Consider the following 20,665-nt stretch of genomic DNA (forward strand, 5'->3'; position numbering starts at 1 on the left):
CACGATCCCAGATTGTGGCCTAGCACAACTACACTCCACAAATGGGGAGTGAGACATTCCTCTCCGCGCTGTCGTGTGTACAATGCGCCATTAACCGCTTGAGGCCCCGGCCCGGTTTAGTGGAGAGAGGGAGAGGGAGAGAGAGAGAGAGAGAGAGGGAGGGAGGGAGGGAGGGAGAGAGGGAGGGAGAGAGAGAGAGAGAGAGAGAGAGAGAGAGAGAGAGAGAGAGAGAGAGAGAGAGACAGTGGGCCCCATCCCGCTGTGACGGTTCTGTGGGCTGACGGGCCTGTCTGACACCCCCACGGCCCCGGATGGGCTTCATTTGAGGGGCGAGGTGACACCGCGGTGAAAAGTGCAGTCGCCCCTCAGGAGCCCCCCACCGACCTCTTAAATGAGCCGTTTCTCACATGAAAGGGAGTGTGTGTGTGTGTGCGTGCGCGTGTGTGTGTGTGTGTGCGTGCGCGTGCACGCATGTATGTGTGTGTGAGAGAGAGAGCGAGAGAGAGCGAGAGAGAGAGAGAGAGAGAGAGAGAGAGGTGACCTTCCTCTTGGAAAAGTGAAAAGACAGCTGTGTACAAATGTTCTCAAACTGTTTTTCTGGCCTTGAGCTTCGACCGAACACGCAATAGAGGCGCTCACTTAATCGCGCACACGTAAAAGGAGGTCCCATTATTACCCATTCAGCAGATGCTTCTTCACACTCAGCAGTGAAGAGAAAAAGAGAATGTTCCTTGTACATGTTTATTCATGAGTTTACTCCAGAGCGAGGTTATGTGGTTTTTTTGGGGGTTTTTTGGTGAGGTGGTTGAAACATCTCCATTAGTCTTGGATTCAGTCGAAATACTTCACACCTTTTTGGTATTCTCTTATTTTGTTATTGCTTTCTTTTGGCACAGTTGTTTTGCTTCTGCTAAACTATTACATCTCACCAGAAGACTGACCGGTCATATTTTGCAGGCTACGCTCACCTTCCTATCACTTGACAAGCAGCATATTTTTTTCTGTCTGGTTGCTAATGCTGTAAAAGATAAACAACAGGTCAGAACGCAATGGTCAAGCTAGGAGGACATGTCCTGGCCCATTGGTAGGGGCGGCCTGTAGCGTAGTGGTTAAGGTAAATGACTGGGACACGCAAGGTCGATGGTTCTAATCCCGGTGTAGCCACGATAGGACCCCCACAGCCGTTGGGCCCTTCAGCAAGGCCCTTAACCCTGCATTGCTCCTGGGGAGGATTGTCTCCTTGCTCTGGATAAGAGCATCTGCCAAATGCCACTAATGTAATGTAATGTGCTGTATTTGGGGATGATGTGTGTTAGTGTTCAGTATTTGTGTGTTTGGGGATGATGTGTGGTACTGTGTGAGTTTGGAATATAATGTTGGGTTGGGTGTATGTGGCGTTGGTGTATTTATTGTGCAGCGTTACTGCAAAGGCCTTCTGCTAAAATGCCCCCCCGAGATCAATGTATCAACACAGGACTGAGCAGAAGAGATGTGTCACAACACCACATCTTTCCAGTTCCCTCCTGTTTATCTGACACAACCCTGGCACCCTGTGATGGACAGGGGAGACGGCAGGATATGGCTGTGCTGATAGATAGGCTTATTAATACCCAGAGAGTAACTCTTCTGAAACACCGAAAGCCCACTCCCTGAATCTTTGCAGGCTTTCGCCCCGATAAGAGCGGCCTCGTCTTATGAAATATAAATATGATCTAAATGCGATTTCATATTCCATTCGTTTTAGCAGACTTATTTCCACATTCGCCAGCAACGCACACGCCACGGCTCGGTGCTTCCCCCGTCTCCTATTGGCCGATCCTGTCTGATATCTGCGCTCTGAGGTATGGCTGCTCATTTCTAAGGTGTGAAATCAGATATTGTTTTTTTTTTTTTGATATTTCACTGGATCACCAGTCAGCTGTGTTGTTTCGGGAAAGGTTTTCTTTATACATGCACAATATTCAAAGATCTTTGCCTAAGACAAATGCAAAGCAGAGCTTGTTATGGAAATACAAGTTGCAGATTTGAGCACTTTTGTTTACCCTTATTGAATATTGCATGATCTGCTTTGTATGCCAGCGCTAGCGCTATTAGCCGCGCTGCCGTTGCTCAAACTTCTCGGCGGTAACGATTTGCTGACATTGTTCTGCGCCTTGTTAATGTTCCCCTGATTAGATACAGACTTAAACATGTAATTAATAATTGTATAGCCGCGCTGCAATCAAACCGAATGTATTTTCACTTTAAGCGCACTTGAGCAGTTCTGCATCGGTCCTCCCGCGTTGATTGTGGTCGTTGCTTCATCCCGATTATTAAAACGTGTAATGGGGAGACTCTAGTTACGGATTCTGTTTTTGAGGGCATCGCGTGAAGCGGTTCACTGTCCAAATGTGTCACGCACTGGGAAGCTGATTCCTGGTCACGCGTGCCTTCTACCCTCTGCGCTTACTGTCGCTAAACGCACATTACCTTGTAATCGCACTTTGTGTGCGGCACAATCAATTTTGTTCTCGCTAATTGCAATTGAATCGCCGCCAAGGTTCTGCTGGAGAATCTCTGCCTTTAAATTGCATTTTATTCTCGAGCCGGTTAATGTTCATTCACCACTTGAAACACTTGGTCAATCAGTTAGCACAGAGTAGGTCCTGTGGATAATTCTGAATTTCAAACTACCCATTCTATCATGGTAAGGGGAATGTGCTGAATTCCTGTTCAACAGGATGGGGGGGTTAGTGACAGGATTGGTGAAAAATGGCCATTTAAATGCATAGAACTGCACAAAAACATGCATGCTGTTTGCTGTCCAATGTCCAATATGTATTTATATATTCATACTTACTTTTGAAAAAATACTATTGCACTCATCAAAACTATTCTACATTGAATACTGAAGGTTGACAGGGTTAAATTAATTGAAAAAAAAAAAACAGAAATGCTAACCACGCACAGCAAACCACTCCAACAAGTCCTCACTGAAGCAACATCAGTTTGAGTTCACACGCTGTGCCACAAGTGATTCTTGAAAAATATTCATGCTTATGAAATGTGATTTAATTTTTATAACTTGTATGTTTGGGTGCACCCTGGAAATCTTCTTTACGTCTCTGAGCCACAGCTCCTCGGTAGGTCTGTCGCTGCGCTGCAATGCCACGCTCTCCTCCCAGCTCATGGGCAATGCGATCACTTTCTGACAATCTGCAGGGACCTCCTCAAAGCCATTTCATCCGCTCAATAAACACGGCCTTTCTGCTCTGCGAAACACACGGCTCACACGCTCGCGGCTTCGCGCCGTTGAGTGAAGGTTTTGAGATCGGTGTTCCACGTTTCCTCCAACCCCCGCTGACTGGGGATCACATGGTTCTGCTCTAGAAACTGCGAAAAGAACCAAATAACCAAACCCAGTTAGACCCACTGCTACCTCACCCTGGTTCCCCACCTCACGCTGGCGTGATGTTGAACACATTTCTGAATGAAATAAAACGTCAGCGACGGTTTATAAGGTTTGTAAGATTTCAACTGGCTGTGAGCCTCTATGATTGAGCTGGGTCAGACTAGCGTAGTGTCTCCATGCCAGCAGGTCTGGAACCTCTCAGGAGAGAATCAGGTCTTCTCTCGATACAGAACAACTTTTGGGTTCCAGAGGATAACAAAGAAACTAAACCTCAGTGAACAAGCCGCGCCTACCTTTCGGCCTGCCTTGGATCTGCACTGGTTCTGAAAGGCTGTGGGCATAATTGGATCGCCACTAGATGGTATGCATGGTATTTGTATGTTTTGTTTTTGTGGTTAAAGAGGTCTGTGTTGGAAATGTAATTATTGTGGCATTTTCTACAATGAGGTTCTTGCTTCTTTAGTTAGGAGCAGTGACACTGCAGTAAGAACACAAAGAGCCTTCTGTCTGCACTTCCATAGCCTACAAGGTCTCTCCTTCTTTTCCTCCCAATTAATACCCAAGAATGTTGTGTGTTTCAGACACACTGCGACTGCAGTTTTATCTACTCTTTCCAAAAATGTAATTTTAGTTATTTTTTCAATTTGCCAACATAGGGAAAATAATTAATTGAAAATGTTGTATTGTTGCAGGACTTCTTAAAGGCCTTCATGGATAATAGAGTCATTAAGCAGAATTACTTTATTTATTTATCATTTTAAAGAAGCATGGATGTTAATTGTAAATCGTACAGTTTCGGTGGCGGCTATCTCGTGACATTTTCAGGCAGAGACGGAGAGCAGAACTGGAACGTGTGATGGGATAAACAGAGAGGAGGTGTTGTGTGTCGGACAGTGGGAGGGAAGAGGGAAATGGGCGAGGTGTAATGGACGGGGAACAGAGGCGCTGAGATGCGTTCTGTTTGGGCTCACGCGGAGCGGACGGTGTCAGTAGCACCGCTCCCTCTTCAGTGCAACTAGACGCATCTCAAAAAGAGCCTTTCACTCCCAGCTCTGTTACAGAATCAAATCACTGGCTTCAGTTGCATTGCCATTCTATACTTTAATTTAATTACATTTCACAATATTACATCGACATTTAGCAGAGCCTCTTATCCTAAGTGTACACAGTTTGCATTCTTTACATGCAATGCATTTGTACAGCTGGGTGTTTACTGAAGTGATTCAGGTAAAGTGCCTTTTCTCGAAGTTACGACCGCAGGTTTACCGTGGCGGCCTGAACCTGCCGCTTCTCTTGATATCAAGCCCTCTTCCCCAACCATGACTGGGACCGGGAAGGTTGGTGGTTCAAGCCCCGGTGTAGCCACGAGAAGGTCCATGCAGTTGTTGTGCCCCTGAGCAAGGCCCTTATCCCCACACTGCTCCTGCTGAGTCTTAATCAACTGTAAGTTGCTTTGGATAGAAGCATCAGCTAAATAACTGTAATGTAACCACGACACAACACTCTGAATGCCCCGCATACTTGTCCATTATGGTACCAGTGGATGTATAAATGCTGCTTTAAGTGATTTGCCTTGAAGTTATTTGTCAAATTGCCACCTCAGTCCCCTCGTATGGCCAGTCACATGCAGCCCCCAGGCCTGTAAGATTAAACAGTGCGGCGCTGTCTGTATGGGGGATGTGCAGATGAGCTCCTTGGCTGCTGTGTGTCGGGGACACTGGGCTGGCAAGGACACTCACCTTGTGTCTAAATCCAATTAGTAACTCTCCAAATGAGTATTTGTTGCCTAATATATTTTTATTATAAAGGGGCTCTAAAAATGTCATTGCTTATGGAGCTGTCCTTTATGTTGTTGTTTCTGTGTATTATCGCCCTATACCAAGATACCAGCGCCAGATTAAAGAAAATGAATTTTAATTATAAAGACAACGGGGACATAAATCAAAATGACTGATACTAATTCAGCCGGCTGCTCTTGGAGGCTGTTCTGGGTATTTCTTTGCAGTGGCAGTAGAAATTATTATTTTCATTTTGCACTGAGGGGAGTTGAGTGTGGTGTACAGAGCGTGGGGAAAACTGGCGGTGAAAATAATTCTGACTGTTGAAACACTGCCCTGTGACCCAGACCACAGGCGACCAATCGGATAAAAAATGAAGACTTGGTTGCTCAGCAACCTTGTATGGACTGCCCACTGTCTCCCCTTACCTATGCTGCGCTAACAGGTTTGCGACCTGGGCTTGTTACTGCAGCAGAGTAAAGCACTGCTAAGCTATCCTGCCTTTCTCTGATTAATTTGATGAATTTAATTGTCAACCTGTTGTAAATCAATGACAAATGAAAAAAATGGCATGTTTGTGTGCTTACATTTCTGGGAAAGACGTGCTCGGAGAGGTTAAGGCATCCCTCGTGGCAGTGGTGTTGTGCAGATGGAGCATCTTAAACCAGCCAAAAAAAACACACAAAAAAAACCCGGAACATTCCCCCCAGGCTTGGAGCAGAGCTGATTAAAATTGAATCCGCCACCCAAGGTCGGCGCGGAGGCTAGTTATTCAGGTTCCAGGAAAAAAAACGCATTCGCTGCCTCGGGTTGTTCTCATGAGGGACGGCGTTATTTTGATTTGCAACTACGCCTTTATTTGTTCTGGTGTTGTTGGTGGTGGTTCTTTTATTTGAGGCAGGCGTTCTGCCAGGACATGATCTGTGTAAGCAGTGGAAAGAGAAGGGGGGGGGGGAGGGGGGAGTTAATGTGCAAATCTGAATTGGTGACGGGGGTTTCGCGTTTTACAAAAACGCTATGTCTCCTTTTGTCCTGTGAAGGTCAGAGAGCATCAATATTGAGCTTTTAGGTGCAAGGAATACAAATAAAGAAATAAAAACATCCCTGGAGGCACTTTAATGGAGAATGAGGCATTGTGGGTAGGTGTGCTTGTTTTGGGTGAAAAGTGTATCCATGGGAAAACGGTTGCAGGTGATTGGCAGAATTGTCTTCAGCGTGTGTGTGTGTGTGTGAGAGAGAAACAGAGAGAGAGAGTGTGTGTGTGTGTGTGTGTGTGTGTGTGAGAGTATGTGTGAGAGTATGTGTGTGTGAGTGCGTGTGCGTGTGCGCGCGCGGGGGGGTTTATCTCCTATTCCAACTGCAGGAGCTGAGGTCACAGTGGCTGAAATCCCGGGTCAATCCCACGAGTCGTCACTCACTGAGATTATCTCTCTTCACAGCAGAAGCTGAAGTGTGTGAGATCGGCACCCATTTCCTGTGCGGACTGTTCAGAGTGAATATTCTGCAATGTGCTTCTCTCCATCTGAGAGCAGATTAACAAACGCTGGGGCTCTGCCAGAGATGCTTCTCCTTCTCAGCGTTTAACTTGGGTCTGACACTGAACACGCTGTTATCTTTTAGAAATCTTTTGACTTGGCCTTTGATGGAGAAAAACCTCTCCCCTGCTGCATGTTTGATGGTGGCGTTGTCTGGATCGATAACTCTTTTCCAGCCTAACCTAAAGAGCGCTGACATTTTCTTCACAAGGAGCAGTGGAAAAATGGCTTTTTATTTATTTCTTGTGTAATTATGTTTGAAATATTTCTGAGAGGCCGTCAGCTGTGATCTGGTAAAAGTGACTGGCGGTGTGCACTGCACAAGTGTATTGGGAAATGTAGTTTTTCACTATACAGTTCTCTCTCTGGGTTTTGTTTTGGAACAGCAGGTTTTTATGCTACCTGGATGACAAAAAGCGTGTACAGGTGATTAGCAGACACTGCACTTTAGCTCTTGAGCGTGTGTTGGTGTCAGGAGGTGGAGATGGTAGGCAGTGAACTATGTTCACTTGTCACTCACCTCACCCTCATAATGGCTTCCCCAGTGAAGCATCAGGCCGGGAAACGGATACGTCATCAAAGAAACCGCCAATAGGAATTTTCAGTCTGATATTTGCATGACATTTGCATGTTGTCAGATAGCGTCAGCCGACCAACATTAAGGTTTGTGCGCAGTAAGAGTAGCGTACCGGGAGTAGGGTTGCCGACTCCACGCGATTGTGTTCTGGGAGATAGTTTTTTTTAGTGGAGGTGTCCTGTTCCACTTTCCTCACGAGTGGTCCATTTCTTCAGGACTTCCGAGGCGGACACGTTTGAGGAACGCTGCTCTCTTTTCGAAGCGCTCGCTCTGTTTGGCCTAGCCTAATTAGCCAGAGAATAGGACAGCGTCTGTGCTGTCCCCGAGGTCCGTTTTCACACATACTGAGCCAGGCGTTCAGGGCCCGTTCCCTGGTAGGCTTCTGCTTCCAGCGATGCACTGAGGGACAATACGTATCCCAAAAATATCCTCGCTCAGCTGGGTGCTTCTTCATTTTTATCTCATTTCTCAAGCATATGCATCTTATAGAGTACGTGTGCGCACTTCTTGAGGGAAAGTAACTTTGACGCGTGTGTTCCTGTTATATCCCGTTCTCCGTGTCGCTTTATTTATTTAGCGGCGGTAAATTTAAGTTCCGTTTTTCTGCGGCGTTGTCGATACGTCAGCCGCCAGCACGAAGCAGCATAACTCGCGGAACGAGCCAGCGCGCCGTCGACGGTTTGATGCCGCGCCAGAGTGACGAACGGCAGTTTTGTTGCCGCCTTTTCCCTGCGATCAGCACTTTCACCCTGCGTCTAATCGCTGCTGCTCTGCAGCAGTTCTTCACCTTGTTTTGGGAGCGCTGTTAGGGGAAAGAGCGGGCTCATGGACTACGCAGGCCAGGGGAGCTGATTTAGGGGTCCGTATATCAGCCAAGCGCTCGCAGCGCTAGCAGCTTTTCACAGCGGGGAGAATGGTAGGGGAGGGAGTGTGAGCCTTACCCCTATATATATTTATTGCAGGAGTACCTGAGCTGGCAAAATGTAATTGTAGGTGCTATTAAAGACAACTATACAACTAATCGAGCGGATGAGACTGATCATGATAATTGATCATTAAGAGACTACTAAGGTTTGACCGCGTGCCACTTTTTTGTTGTTTCTTTTTCCGGTAGTAGATGTCCAGCTACTGGTGCATTACCTCCATACGCATGTACATATTTATGCACACATGTCTATGTGAATGTTGTGGAATGGCCGAAGGACTCTTGGCTCCAAATTCCCTTTTTCTTCTGGTAACCGCTGGTATCCAAAGTTGCTCCCCCTGGCGGCCTGGTGGTTCAGGGGTGACTGCGGAGGATGAATGACAGGAGAACGGCTGCTTTAAGGAGAGGTGAAACCAGAGCTAGGGACGCTTCAGTCTGAAAATCTGTCTTGACTGTCCAGAGTTTAATGCCGGGTAGATATGTGTGAGAGAGCTTATTCTTATTCCGTATAAAGATGGTATTTTTTACAAGGGCTTTAATTCCTACAGAGATTGCCCAGCTAGGCATTGACATCGTATCATATAATGGTAAAGGCCAATGAATTCCAACTACAAGATTACATGAGAAGGTCTAGACCAGTGGTCTCAAACTCCATGGAAGACCGTGTGTATGCTGGTTTTTATTCCAGCCTCAGATCTTGATTTAATATTTGCTGTATATGGCCTGTCGGTTTGCACATAACATATATAAAGTGAAATGTGTCATTTGTGTTGTCTAAATAACAACTGTTGCTTATATTCTGTGCTTTAAATGCAGTTCAGTGCATATGGCTGAATGAGTAATTGGAAACAGTTAAGGCGGCATTAATTGGTTGGAATGAAAACCTGCTCAGTTTGAGACCACAGGCTCTGACTGAGGAGCGCGTCACACAAACATCACGAGTGACTCCCAGCAGGCCCGGGTTTAGCTGCACACCCCCAGGTGCGAGCGCAGGGTGGTAATTTTAGCTCCGGAGCCCTGTTCTCTGACGGCATTGTGTGTCACCTCGGTCTTCCTGTTTGCTCTTTCACTGACGTCTGCTTTTGGCCCTCTGCTGAAAGATTTACCAGGACAAGCAAAAAAAAAAAAAAAAGAGGAAAAATAGTCCCATTGTTCGATGACTGAAAAACAAAAGCTGGTCTTGGAAAGGGGTTGTGATAATAGTGGTAATAGAGTACAGGGAGGACCCAGGTTATTGGGGTCGTGTGGGGTTGCCCTTGAAACTACCCGCACTGGGAGAGCGGGGAGACGTAAAGATGAAACGCACTATCAGAACCCAAAGACTGAAAAAGGTCACAAAGATTTAAAAGCATAGCGGTGACATGACTGCGACCCGGAAGGTTGGTGGTTCAAGCCCCGGTGTAGCCATGATGATATCTGCACAGCCATTGGGCCCATGAGCAAGGCCCTTAACCCCGCATTGCTCCCTGTTTAGACTTATCAACTGTAAGTAGCTTTAGATAAAAGCGTCAGCTAAATAACTGTAATGTAATGTGAAAAAAAATTATATCCAGAGACATGAAAGCCACTCCAGAGTAAGACTTTAAAACAACAGGACAGTTGTTTGTTACAGCACATGAAATAAACTTTGGGTTTATATTTTTTACTCTTTTCTTTCTTCCTACTCCCTTCCCTCATTAGCTTCCCGCCCACATTGATTAAGGTGTTAACTTTCTGATGGAATTAAATGCGTGCATCTACCTTGTAAAAAGAGTATCGGGAAGGTAATTTGTTAAGCGATATTCAGGCGCTGGAACTGCCCGTGTGCCGGCTGGGCTGTTTGTAATCCGCTCAGAAGAGTCTGCAGTAGTGAAGCCGCCCGACCTTTTAATGGGCATAAATTATTCAGAGGCACATATCTTAAACTGACGTGTTAATTTAACTGTGAACATGGTTTTAATTTTCTCATTTGAAGAGCCTTTGTGCCCTGGCTTGTAAAATAATTTATCGGAGGCCTAGATCTCCGCACGCGAAGTCATCCGCGATACGGCCAATCGGTGCCGTATCTTTATCAACTGTCAGAACGGCTTTAGGATGCAGTGCCAGTCTCTCAGCAGAGCTGGAGTAAAGGTTACTTCCCCGCTCACGTTTATACTGTAAGTAACAGGGCTGCCGTCAGTCTGGCACTAGAGTGATGGCTGGGATTGTAATCGGTCCGTGTTAATTAGCTTCTTGAAAGACGACATCTTTATCTACTTACAAAGCAAATTACTCCCTCCGTCTTACTTTACCGAGCTCTTTCAATCACCACAAAATGGGGCTCTTTGTTCTGTTCCTTTGATGAAAAAGGGACTGGATTTGGGTTAGCCTGCAGCTCGAGGTGTTGCTTTGTTTTTGTACACACTGTGGGGGAATCTGGATTCATTTTGAGCGTGGGGTTCAGCTGAAGGAGAAAGAGGGGGATGAGGAGGAGGGAGGAGGAAGAGGGGAGGGATGGAGAGGCGTTTCGATGTTGTCGACACTGGAGGCACAGTCCGCGGTGATTCACCTGTAGAAGCTGACCCGTTCCTGCGCGCAGAGAGCTCTGTTCTGCCTGCACCAGCGCTGTGGGCTGTGCTCCTATTGATTAAACTTCAGCATTTCCAACCGATACTCAGATTTGCAGCATGACTTGGTAATTCTATTGAATTTTCCAAGAAGGAGCAGACACAGCTGTCCAGACCAGTAGATGCATTACATTTCATTTCTTTATTTCTTAATGTATTTATTAATGGGTTATTAAAGGCACAATAGGTAATTTTGGACTTCTAACGATCAAGCAACAAACACTGTTTATCCCACCCCTTCTCTGTGAATGCACTGACATTGAAACGCCATTGGCTGTGGCAATTAGAACATATTTTCAACCAATGAGCTTGAATTATTGTACAGCTACACAATATTTTGGTTGAGAGTGCCGGCCCATCAACTGCATATTTTGAAACCCAAATTTAAGGACTATAAACTCAGGCAGAGGGTGAGTCAACATGTCAGTGAGCTTTGTTCAATGATAAGAAGGGATTTACAATGGTCTTGTAACGATGTTTTAACACAAACATCATACCTATTGTACTTTTAAGGCTTGTTAGATGTGGGGGACCTAGAATTAGCTCCTCCTTAATGAGATGTGGGCGTGGCTGAAGGTAGCCCCTCCTTAATGAGATGTGGGCGTGGCTGAAGGTAGCCCCTCCTTAATGAGATGTGGGCGTGGCTGAAGGTAGCCCCTCCTTAATGAGATGTGGGCGTGGCTGGAGGTAGCTCCTCCTCTGTCAGACAGAGGTATCAGTGCTGGAGCTGGGAGCTGCTGTTTTCACAGAGCGCTCAGACAGTCCCTGCGGGGGTGGGGGTTGGCCTGAGGAGGTTTCTGAAACAACACCAGGCCTCCTGAGGGGTGAGAGTCCCCGCTCAAGTTCAGCCCAGAGAAGGTGCTGCAGTCACTACCAACGGTAGTCAAAATCGGCACCAAGAACCGGTAAAACTGGTACATTTATGGGAGTTCCGCTCCAAGACCAGTGTCACACAGACGTGAGGAGAGGGCAGAACCTCCACACTGGCACACAGACGTGAGGAGAGGGCAGAACCTCCACACTGGCTGCAGTCTGGTCAGTAATCACTCCTGCCCTCAGATTTCTGTGTTTTTATATAGATTTTTCAGCGAGCCAAGCGGAGTCCACCGTGAGTGGGAAGAGGCCGCTTCTATATGCCCGTAGGAAACCGCCTCTCTCAGGAGCGTAAGGGCTTGGGTGCGCTAGCAGGGAAGAGTGAGGGGAACACTTGTGAGTGTGGGTGTGTTTTCCAGACTTACGGTCGTTGGGAGAAAAGCTCCCCCCGTCAGAGGAGACGTGCCAGAGCCAGTCGCCCGTCGGCTGTGTGTGTGCGGTGGGGGTCGGGGGGGTCGGGGGGGGGTGAGGTTCTGAGTGGAGCTCTGGCCTGAGTACCTCACATTAAGCATAGTGCGAGGGGGGGGGGTGGGGTAGGTGGTGGTTAATGGGTGTAGGTGGTTTACAGGTCAGAACGGCTTGTCTTCTCCACGGGGGGTGTCTGATGACTCATGAGGACACGGAGAGAGAGGAGGCTTCAGCGGGGAGCGTGAATCAAAGCTAATAAACGAGGCACAGATTTTGGGCTTTTGTCCGGCCGGGATGGTAAAACACTGTAATTGCACACTCTCAGACATCTGCTATTATGTCTAGTGAGGTGCTGACCTTAGCGCAGGGCCCGGTGACACCATTTCTCAGGTAGGGGCCGCGTGTGAATTAGCTGTGGAGTAAGGCGGGGGCGTTGATTCCATGGCACAGGGAAAGAAAATTCTATGATAGTCGAATAGGTAGCTAGTGGCTAAGGTGCTTGAGTGGGACCTGGAAGGTTAGTGGTTCAAGCCCCAGTGTATACCAAGGCCCTTAACCCCACATTGCTCTGGGGGCGGATTGGCCCCTGCTTAGTGTAAGCCAGTTTGTATAAATGCGTCAGGTAAATAACTGAATTTGGAGCTCTGCAGACAAGCACATAATTCCACCAACTGGCAAGATTCCTATTTCAAACCAGACCGTGGGGGGCATCCACACACTGGGCCTGTGCCTTAACGGATATCAGACCGTGGGTATGATGAATAGTGATACTTCTGATAATTCATAAGGCTACGTCATTGCGTCGGAAACAGAAGCCGGTTGAATAAACGAGATGCCGCGAGTCTCTCAGGCTCCTCTGTATCTTTATGACAGTGCCCCAGCCGCCCACTGTAACTGTGCCTTACACAGGGTGCCAAATCCAGCAGCCAAACTCTCATTGTTCCGGACTGTTCTGTACATAGTGTCGCGTATGCTGAAGCAGAAACGTTTAAGGGGCTCTGACACTGCTGTGTGCGAGCTCGATTCAGAACTTCCCACTCCCGTGTACTGCTGAATATGTGTGGGACTATATTAGTGGAACTAGGTAGGCCATTAAATGCTTAATATTAATAGCACAGATTTTCATGTGCAAGGAATAACCTGCACAGCTGCACTTTTGTGAGAAACTTTACTGAACAGAACGTCTCTCTGACTGAACCTGCTGTCTGCACACTGCTGTCAACAGATGCCTGTAGATCTTCTGAGGACATCTGGAGCAGTATATATTATTGCTCTCTGTATGTGTGTGTGTGTGTGTGTGTGTGTGTGTGTGCCTGTGTGTGATGTGTGTGTGTGTGTCACTGGCACAGTTTATTTGTGAGTGTGCATCACTGGCATAGTTTATGAGTGTGTATAATCACTGGAACAGTTTATTTGCGTGTGTGTGTGTGTCACTGGCACTTTATTTGTGTGAGTGTGTGTGTTGCGAGAACAGTTTATTTGTGTGTGAGTGTGAGTGTGAGTGTGTGTGTGTGTGTGTGTGTGTGAGTGTGAGTGTGTGTGTGTGTGTGTGTGTGTGTGTGTGAGAGTGTGTGTGAAGGTGTGTGTGCATGTGAGTATTACTGGTACCGAGTGTCCAGACAGTTATATCAGGTTATTGTTCACTCAACCCAGGACTGAAATTAGCTCCACTGATGTTCCACAGACTGGGGGCCCCTCCCCTCCTCGCCCAAGAATCCCTCCCATTGGGCCCCACCCCTCTCAGCCCCGCCCTTTCCCTGCTGCTTATGACATTTGGCTTAAGACATGGGTACATCAAACTTATGCTACTTGGCTTTGGGAATCGAAACAAAACGTTCTGCAAATATTTGCCACATTCCTTTTTTAAGGCAGGATTTTGTTTCTGTGAAGGTGTGGGCTCCCTCTAATGGTCAGATAAAGTCATTACTCTTCTCTTTTTTTCTATTGCTTAGACTTTTGAATATTTAATTGTACTAGAAAATGTGCTCTTTAGTGTAGACATTTTTAAGCTTTCAGGTGACATTTATATTTTTTGAGAATGTTTGCAGCACACCACAGCTTTCAGCACTAAATGATCATAGTGGCATTTGGTCGATCCGAGTGCATCAATGTGATTGATGTGCCCGTCTGTACAAATGTCACACCTCCGGGGTAAATTAAAATGATTTCTTCAGAGAGAATCTAAAAATGTCTTCTCAAAAACATCTTAGCGTCGTCTTGTGAATGACGCAAATAGAAAATACAGAACGAACCGTTTCCTTCTAATTTCGCTTGATGGTTTACGATGTCTTGACAACAAAGTGAATGAGGTGTCAGGCACCGCAGCCAGGTCCAACCGAAAGGAGATATTAATGTTTATCACGACTGAGACGTACAGAAACGAGACGGTGCATCACCTCCGGTTCCTGTGTCTTTCCTGAATGGGCTTCACGGAATGCCAAGGCGCGGATGATATTTGAGAGCTTAGCCTATCAAAGGTCTGTACGGTGCCGAAAGATCATCCCGACTCCTCAGAGTCCTCCCCCCCCAATCAGAAGCTCCAACCGTTTTGTCAGAGTCGGGGGTTTGGCATTTACGTCGTCGTGCAGACAGACCGGAGCCTCCGGGACGGACGGGCGGACGGACGGGCCGCTGAACGAGCCCCGCGGCGACCGCGGCTGGGCGGAGACGGCGCGCGTGGGGTCTACCCCGCGGAGCGGTCGGCCCCCCGCGGTGTGTATGGCACGCGTTATCTCACGGCCAGCGGTTGCAGGCGCCGTACAGTGCGGGCCGATGAGTCATGTTTACCGTGAGGGGGGTGCCGTTCCCGGCAGGCAGCTCCGTGGACCGGGTGGGGATATCAGCAGACGAGCTTTTCAGAGCCGTGCGATTTAGGGCCTGCAACTGCCGCTCATCAGCAGTGAACACATTATGCTTATTAAAGATAAGGTCAACATAAGATATGTTAAAATATCAAAGATAAATGTTTATGTCTGTATGTTCACCACACCCATGTGTGATGGGCATAATATTAATGATATACTTTTATCTTGCGATATAATTTATTTGGTGTTTCATCTCCTGTCCTGCTGATTTCATGAGGAGAGGGTTTAGACCAAAAGGCTGAAATTGTGCGCTATAGTAGACACACTGTGCACAAGTGTGTGAGGACTCTGTGTCTCTGCGCGCAGGTGTGTGTGAGTGTGTGTGTGTGTGTGTGTGTGTGTGTGTAGGGGGTCTGACGGAGCGTGTCTCTCTGTGTCTCTGCACTCAGGTGTGTGTGTGTGTGTGTGTGTGTGTGTGTGTGTGTGTGTGTAGGGGGTCTGACGGAGCGTGTCTCTCTGTGTCTCTGCACGCAGGTGTGTGTGAGTGTGTGTGTGTGTGTGTGTGTGTAGGGGGTCTGACGGAGCGCTCTGTGTCTCTGCGCGCAGGTGTGTGTGTGGCGGAATGCCACGTGGAGGACCCTGGGCAGTGTGCTAGCTTCCTGAAGACCAGCTTCAGCTTTCACAGGAGAGGGCTCCATGGCGCTGACCGACAAACACAAAGTTAAACGGCTCCGATTGGACAGGATCTGTGAAGGTACAGGCCCCTCCTCCTCTCTGCTGTTGCTGTGTCCCCCCTCGTATGCTGTTCCTGTGTCCCCCCTCCTCTCTGCTGTTCCTGTGTCCCCTCCTCTCTGCTGTTCCTGTGTCCCCCCTCCTCTCTGCTGTTCCTGTCCCCTCCTCTCTGCTGTTCCTGTGTCCCCTCCTCTCTGCTGTTCCTGTGTCCTCCCTCCTCTCTGCTGTTCCTGTGTCCCCCCTCCTCTCTGCTGTTCCTGTGTCCCCCCTCCTCTCTGCTGTTCCTGTCCCCCCTCCTCTCTGCTGTTCCTGTGTCCCCCCTCCTCTCTGCTGTTCCTGTCCCCTCCTCTCTGCTGTTCCTGTCCCCCCTCCTCTCTGCTGTTCCTGTGTCCCCCCTCCTCTCTGCTGTTCCTGTCCCCCCTCCTCTCTGCTGTTCCTGTGTCCCCTCTCCTCTCTGCTGTTCCTGTCCCCGCTCCTCTCTGCTGTTCCTGTGTCCCCTCCTCTCTGCTGTTCCTGTGTCCCCCTCCTCTCTGCTGTTCCTGTGTCCCCCCTCCTCTCTGCTGTTCCCGTGTCCCCTCCTCTCTGCTGTTCCTGTGTCCCCCCTCCTCTCTGCTGTTCCTGTGTCCCCCCTCCTCTCTGCTGTTCCTGTGTCCCCCCCTCTCTGCTGTTCCTGTGTCCCCCCCTCTCTGCTGTTCCTGTGTCCCCCCTCCTATCTGCTGTTCCTGTGTCCCCCCTCCTATGCTGTTCCCGTCCCACTCCTCCTCTCCCTGCTCTTACACTGCCCCCCCTCCTCTCTTTTCTGTAATCTTGGCACACTTTCTTATGTAATTCCCACTCCTGGTGCAGTTTCATTGTACCCTATTTATCAGTCATTAGCATGTAAATATGACAGCAGAACAACACGAACATGCATTATAAATGAAGGTGAACCCGCAGAGTAATTTGAGCTAATTAACGTGAGCGCTGAAACCTGCGGGAGGACAGTGTCCCTCGGTGTGACGGGCCCGATAACGCCAGCGTAGCGTCTCGCTATCGGCGCTCCTGCAGGAGGGCTGGGGCGGGGCGGGGCGTCCCACAGAGAGGCTGGGAGCTCTCCCCCGTGCGGAGGGAGGCAGAGCCGCGTCTGGCTCTGGGACCCGCAGAGGCCCGACACTGACGCACGTAAATCAGGCCTGTCGCATTCGTCAAGGGTTTCAGGTCACTCCACACACACACACGCACACGTCAGGACACGCACATGCGTGCATGCATACAGATACGCGCGTGCATGCTGGGGTGTGCGTGTTTGTGCATTTTTGTGTGCAGGTGTGTACGTTTGAGTGTGTGTGAGGGAGTGTATGTGTCTGTGAGAGAGTGTGTGTGTGTGTTAGTGCATGCGTGTCTGTATGTGTGTGTCTGTGTTAGTGCATTTGTGTGTGTTTGCGTGTGTCTGAGTGTGTGTGTGTGTGTGTGTGTGTGTGCGTGTTTGTACAGTGTTGTTTACTGGCACATGCAGCCTGCCACCTCCTCACAAGCTCCTCCCAACATTGGCAGCAGCCAATCACAGCCTGACCTGGCATTCTCTAGATCAGCCTGATAGGTGGAGCACTCGGTGATGTTGTCTTCATTAAAAATGCCTAGTCCCACATTGGCTAGGGCGCTGTCAGTCACCCTGCTGCCCCTCCCACCCTCCCCAGCACAGGGGTGGCCTGAGGCTGAGGTCAGGGGGCCGGACAGGGGGCCTGGCTGAGGACCAGCTTCCTCTGCCCAAACCGGGCCTGAGCACAGCCCGATGCGTGAGCAGGGACAGGTGGCCCACCAAGCAGAGCAGGGCTTCCTCAGCTCCCCCCATCTCACAGCTATTTTTACCCCCATCCTCCACTTCCGCTAAACACAGAGAGCTCGGGGGCAGTGGAGCTCACCTGCAGGAGGGAGGGCTGGGGTCAACGGCACCTTCAGCCAGTTCTGCAAATTCATCAACTGGAAAAATAAATCCTCATGGAGCGATATTGTCTTTTTTGCATGCACATAGAGGCAAACGCACACTCACACACACACACACACACACATTCAGCCTGGACTGAGCAGTACTGCTCACCCCCATCCTGGCCCACAAGGCCGTACGGCAGCCTGAGCTTCTCCCAGCTGTAGCCCAGAGGCTGGAGTGAAAGCCGAATGTTTACCCAGCCCTGGGACTGATTATACAGCAGTGCCCTACCCCCCTCACTGTTCTTCCACGTTGCTGATGTCATTTCAGGGTTCGTGGCAAGTGTTGAGGGCCGTTGATCGACCGCATTGGTGGAAGCACACTGCCCAGGGTCCTCCACATGGGATTCTGCCACACACACACCTGCACGCAGAGACACAGAGCGCTCTGTCAGACCCCTGCCCACACACACACACACACACACTCACACAGGCACACACACACATGCACACATACACACACCTGCGCGCAGAGACACAGAGCGCTCTGTCAGACCCCTGCATACACACACACACACACACACGCGCGCACACACAGACACACACACACCTGTGCACAGAGACACAGAGAGACACGCTCCATCAGACCCCTGCACACACACGCCCACATACACACACACACACACACACTCACACAGGCACACACACACATGCACACATACACACACCTGCGCGCAGAGACACAGAGCGCTCTGTCAGACCCCTGCACACACACACACACACACACACACACACACACACACACACACATACACACACACACATGCACACACACACACACCTGCATGCAGAGACACAGAGCGCTCTGTCAGACCCCTGCACACACACACACACTCACACAGGCACACACACACATGCACACATACACACACCTGCGCGCAGAGACACAGAGCGCTCTGTCAGACCCCTGCACACACACACACACACACACATACACACACACACACACTCACACACACACACACACACACATACACACTCACACACACACACACCCCTGCACGCAGAGACACAGAACGCTCCGTCAGACCCTCTGCACACACACACACACACATAGACACACGTGTACACACACACACACACACACACACACACACACGCACACACGCACACACGCACACACGTACACACAAATACACACACACACTCACACACACACACACACACACATACACACTCACACACACACACACCCCTGCACGCAGAGACACAGAACGCTCCGTCAGACCCTCTCCACACACACACACACACATAGACACACGTGTACACACACACACACACACACACACATACGCACACACGTACACACACGGTCATAGTCACTACTACAGTCACAACCGAGACCGTACCGCGTTCAGTCACAGCCGAGACCGTACCGCGTTCAGTCACAGCCGAGACCGTATCGCTCGGTCCCCGTGTGCCAGGGCTCCAGAGGCTAATGAGTGCAGAAGCCCTGTGCCCTGTGCGGGGGCGGAACCAAACTGTTCCCTGTCCTCGTTACCCTGGGGACTTGTTAAAGCTGCGCCCCGGGAGAGGCAGACGTGACCGTGGGCAGAGAGGCTAATACCGCTACTCCCCGCAGCCAACGCTCAGACAGCGCCGCGGTAACCACAGTGTTTCACGGCGCCATGGTAACTGCGGAACACGTTCCACGTGAGGCCTCTGGACTGGAGCCGTGGACCGGAGTGGGTGCCAAATTACGGCACCATGTCCCGCCAGCCCCGCGCTATCAAACATTCAGTGGGTCAGAGCACACAGCGTTTAAAGAGCTCCCCTAGGGTGACGTTCCAGTTCCCCTAATTATGACTGATGGATTCCCTTGTAATTTATTGATAATTTTTTCAGAGACACAGAGCTTTGTAGTGAGGCGGTCGGTCACTGTTAGCGGAGGCGCAGTGGCACACAGCCGGAAGGTCCTGGGTTTGAATCCCACCGGGGATTTTCTGTGTGGAGTTTTCTATTTTCTCCCCAGGCAAGTGCAGGTTTCCTCCTGCTACTCTGGTTTCCCCCCCGCAACCTAAAGACATGCAGGTTAGGCTACTGGGGAAAATAATTGCTGTAAATGATGTTAATGAGCTGGTGTGGTCAGTCAACCTACCCTGTATAAATAAAGGTTAAATAAAAAACGAAATAAAAATGTTAAACACTGTTAGCGGTACGTAGAATTTTTCCCTCAGGCTGATTCATAGTCTTCTCATAAATCATTCTCTCCATGTCAGGCTGAAATATATACCCACTACTGTACATCCATTTTTCTCACAACGTGTCGCCAGCTGGGGGTGTCTCCTTCCCAGAACGAAGCTAAAGCAAACATTTGACACCGGCGCGGCGCTTGTAATGCGATTCCCTGGCAGGAGAGCCGTGTGTAGCAAGCCGCTACCTGTAGCTGAACACAAACCACCCGTAGAGCCGTGCATCCAGGCCACAGGTGTCACAAAATAAAGATTCCCCACTTGCGTTCTATCTCGCCGCCTGCCAGGTGATGGCTGCAAGCAGGCTACGCGCCGCTGCTGTCCGGGCTAATCACGTTAGCTTCCGGAAAATCAATGAAGACGAAGACATGTCTTTCTGCAACCAGGATTTCCGTTCGTCGGGTGTCTGGGTAATTCTGGGTAGTTTTTCCGCCGGGCCTCAGCCAGACAGTTGTAGATATGACGGCTGCCCAGGTTTGTATGCGCTCTCGTTATAGTGTAGCTTAGCGCTCGAGGCACTGTCCTTTCACACCGGAGGCTCCAGGTTCGTCTCCCAGCTGAGACACTGCTGCTGTACCCTACAGTGAAGCGCTCAACCTGAGCTGCTTCAGTAAATACACAGCTCTATACATACATTATACACTCACTGAGCACGTCATTAGGTAGACCTGTATACCAGCTTGTGCAGATATTTAATCAGCCAATTATGTGGCAGCAATTGAATGCACACAAGCATGCAGACGTGGTCAACTTAAATAACATGTAATGTAATTATAATGAAACCCTGTAGATTGCAGAGGGTGTGGGAATTAGATCTAGCAACCAATCAAAGGTGCAGCTACAGGTATGCACAGAGGGCAGATCCTAACCTTAACCATAATCTCAGCCTTAAACCTAAAC

General features: G+C 49.2%; 1 protein-coding gene across 2 annotated transcripts in view; it reads left to right on the forward strand.

Annotated features, from left to right (window-relative positions):
• LOC133118264 (C-terminal-binding protein 2-like) overlaps positions 1-20,665 on the forward strand; it is a 96,237-nt gene that overhangs the window by 26,187 nt on the left and 49,385 nt on the right. Inside the window, exon 2 of one of the 2 annotated variants that reach the window (XM_061228107.1) lies at positions 15,483-15,630. The exons of the other annotated variant lie outside the window; for it this stretch is intronic. Within the exon in view, the coding sequence (XP_061084091.1) occupies positions 15,573-15,630 (58 nt within the window). The 5' untranslated portion in view covers positions 15,483-15,572. The remainder of the gene's footprint in view (positions 1-15,482; positions 15,631-20,665) is intronic. 2 annotated transcript variants of the gene reach the window in all.

Source organism: Conger conger, chromosome 18 (assembly GCF_963514075.1).
Source record: "Conger conger chromosome 18, fConCon1.1, whole genome shotgun sequence".
Lineage (NCBI taxonomy): Eukaryota > Metazoa > Chordata > Actinopteri > Anguilliformes > Congridae > Conger > Conger conger.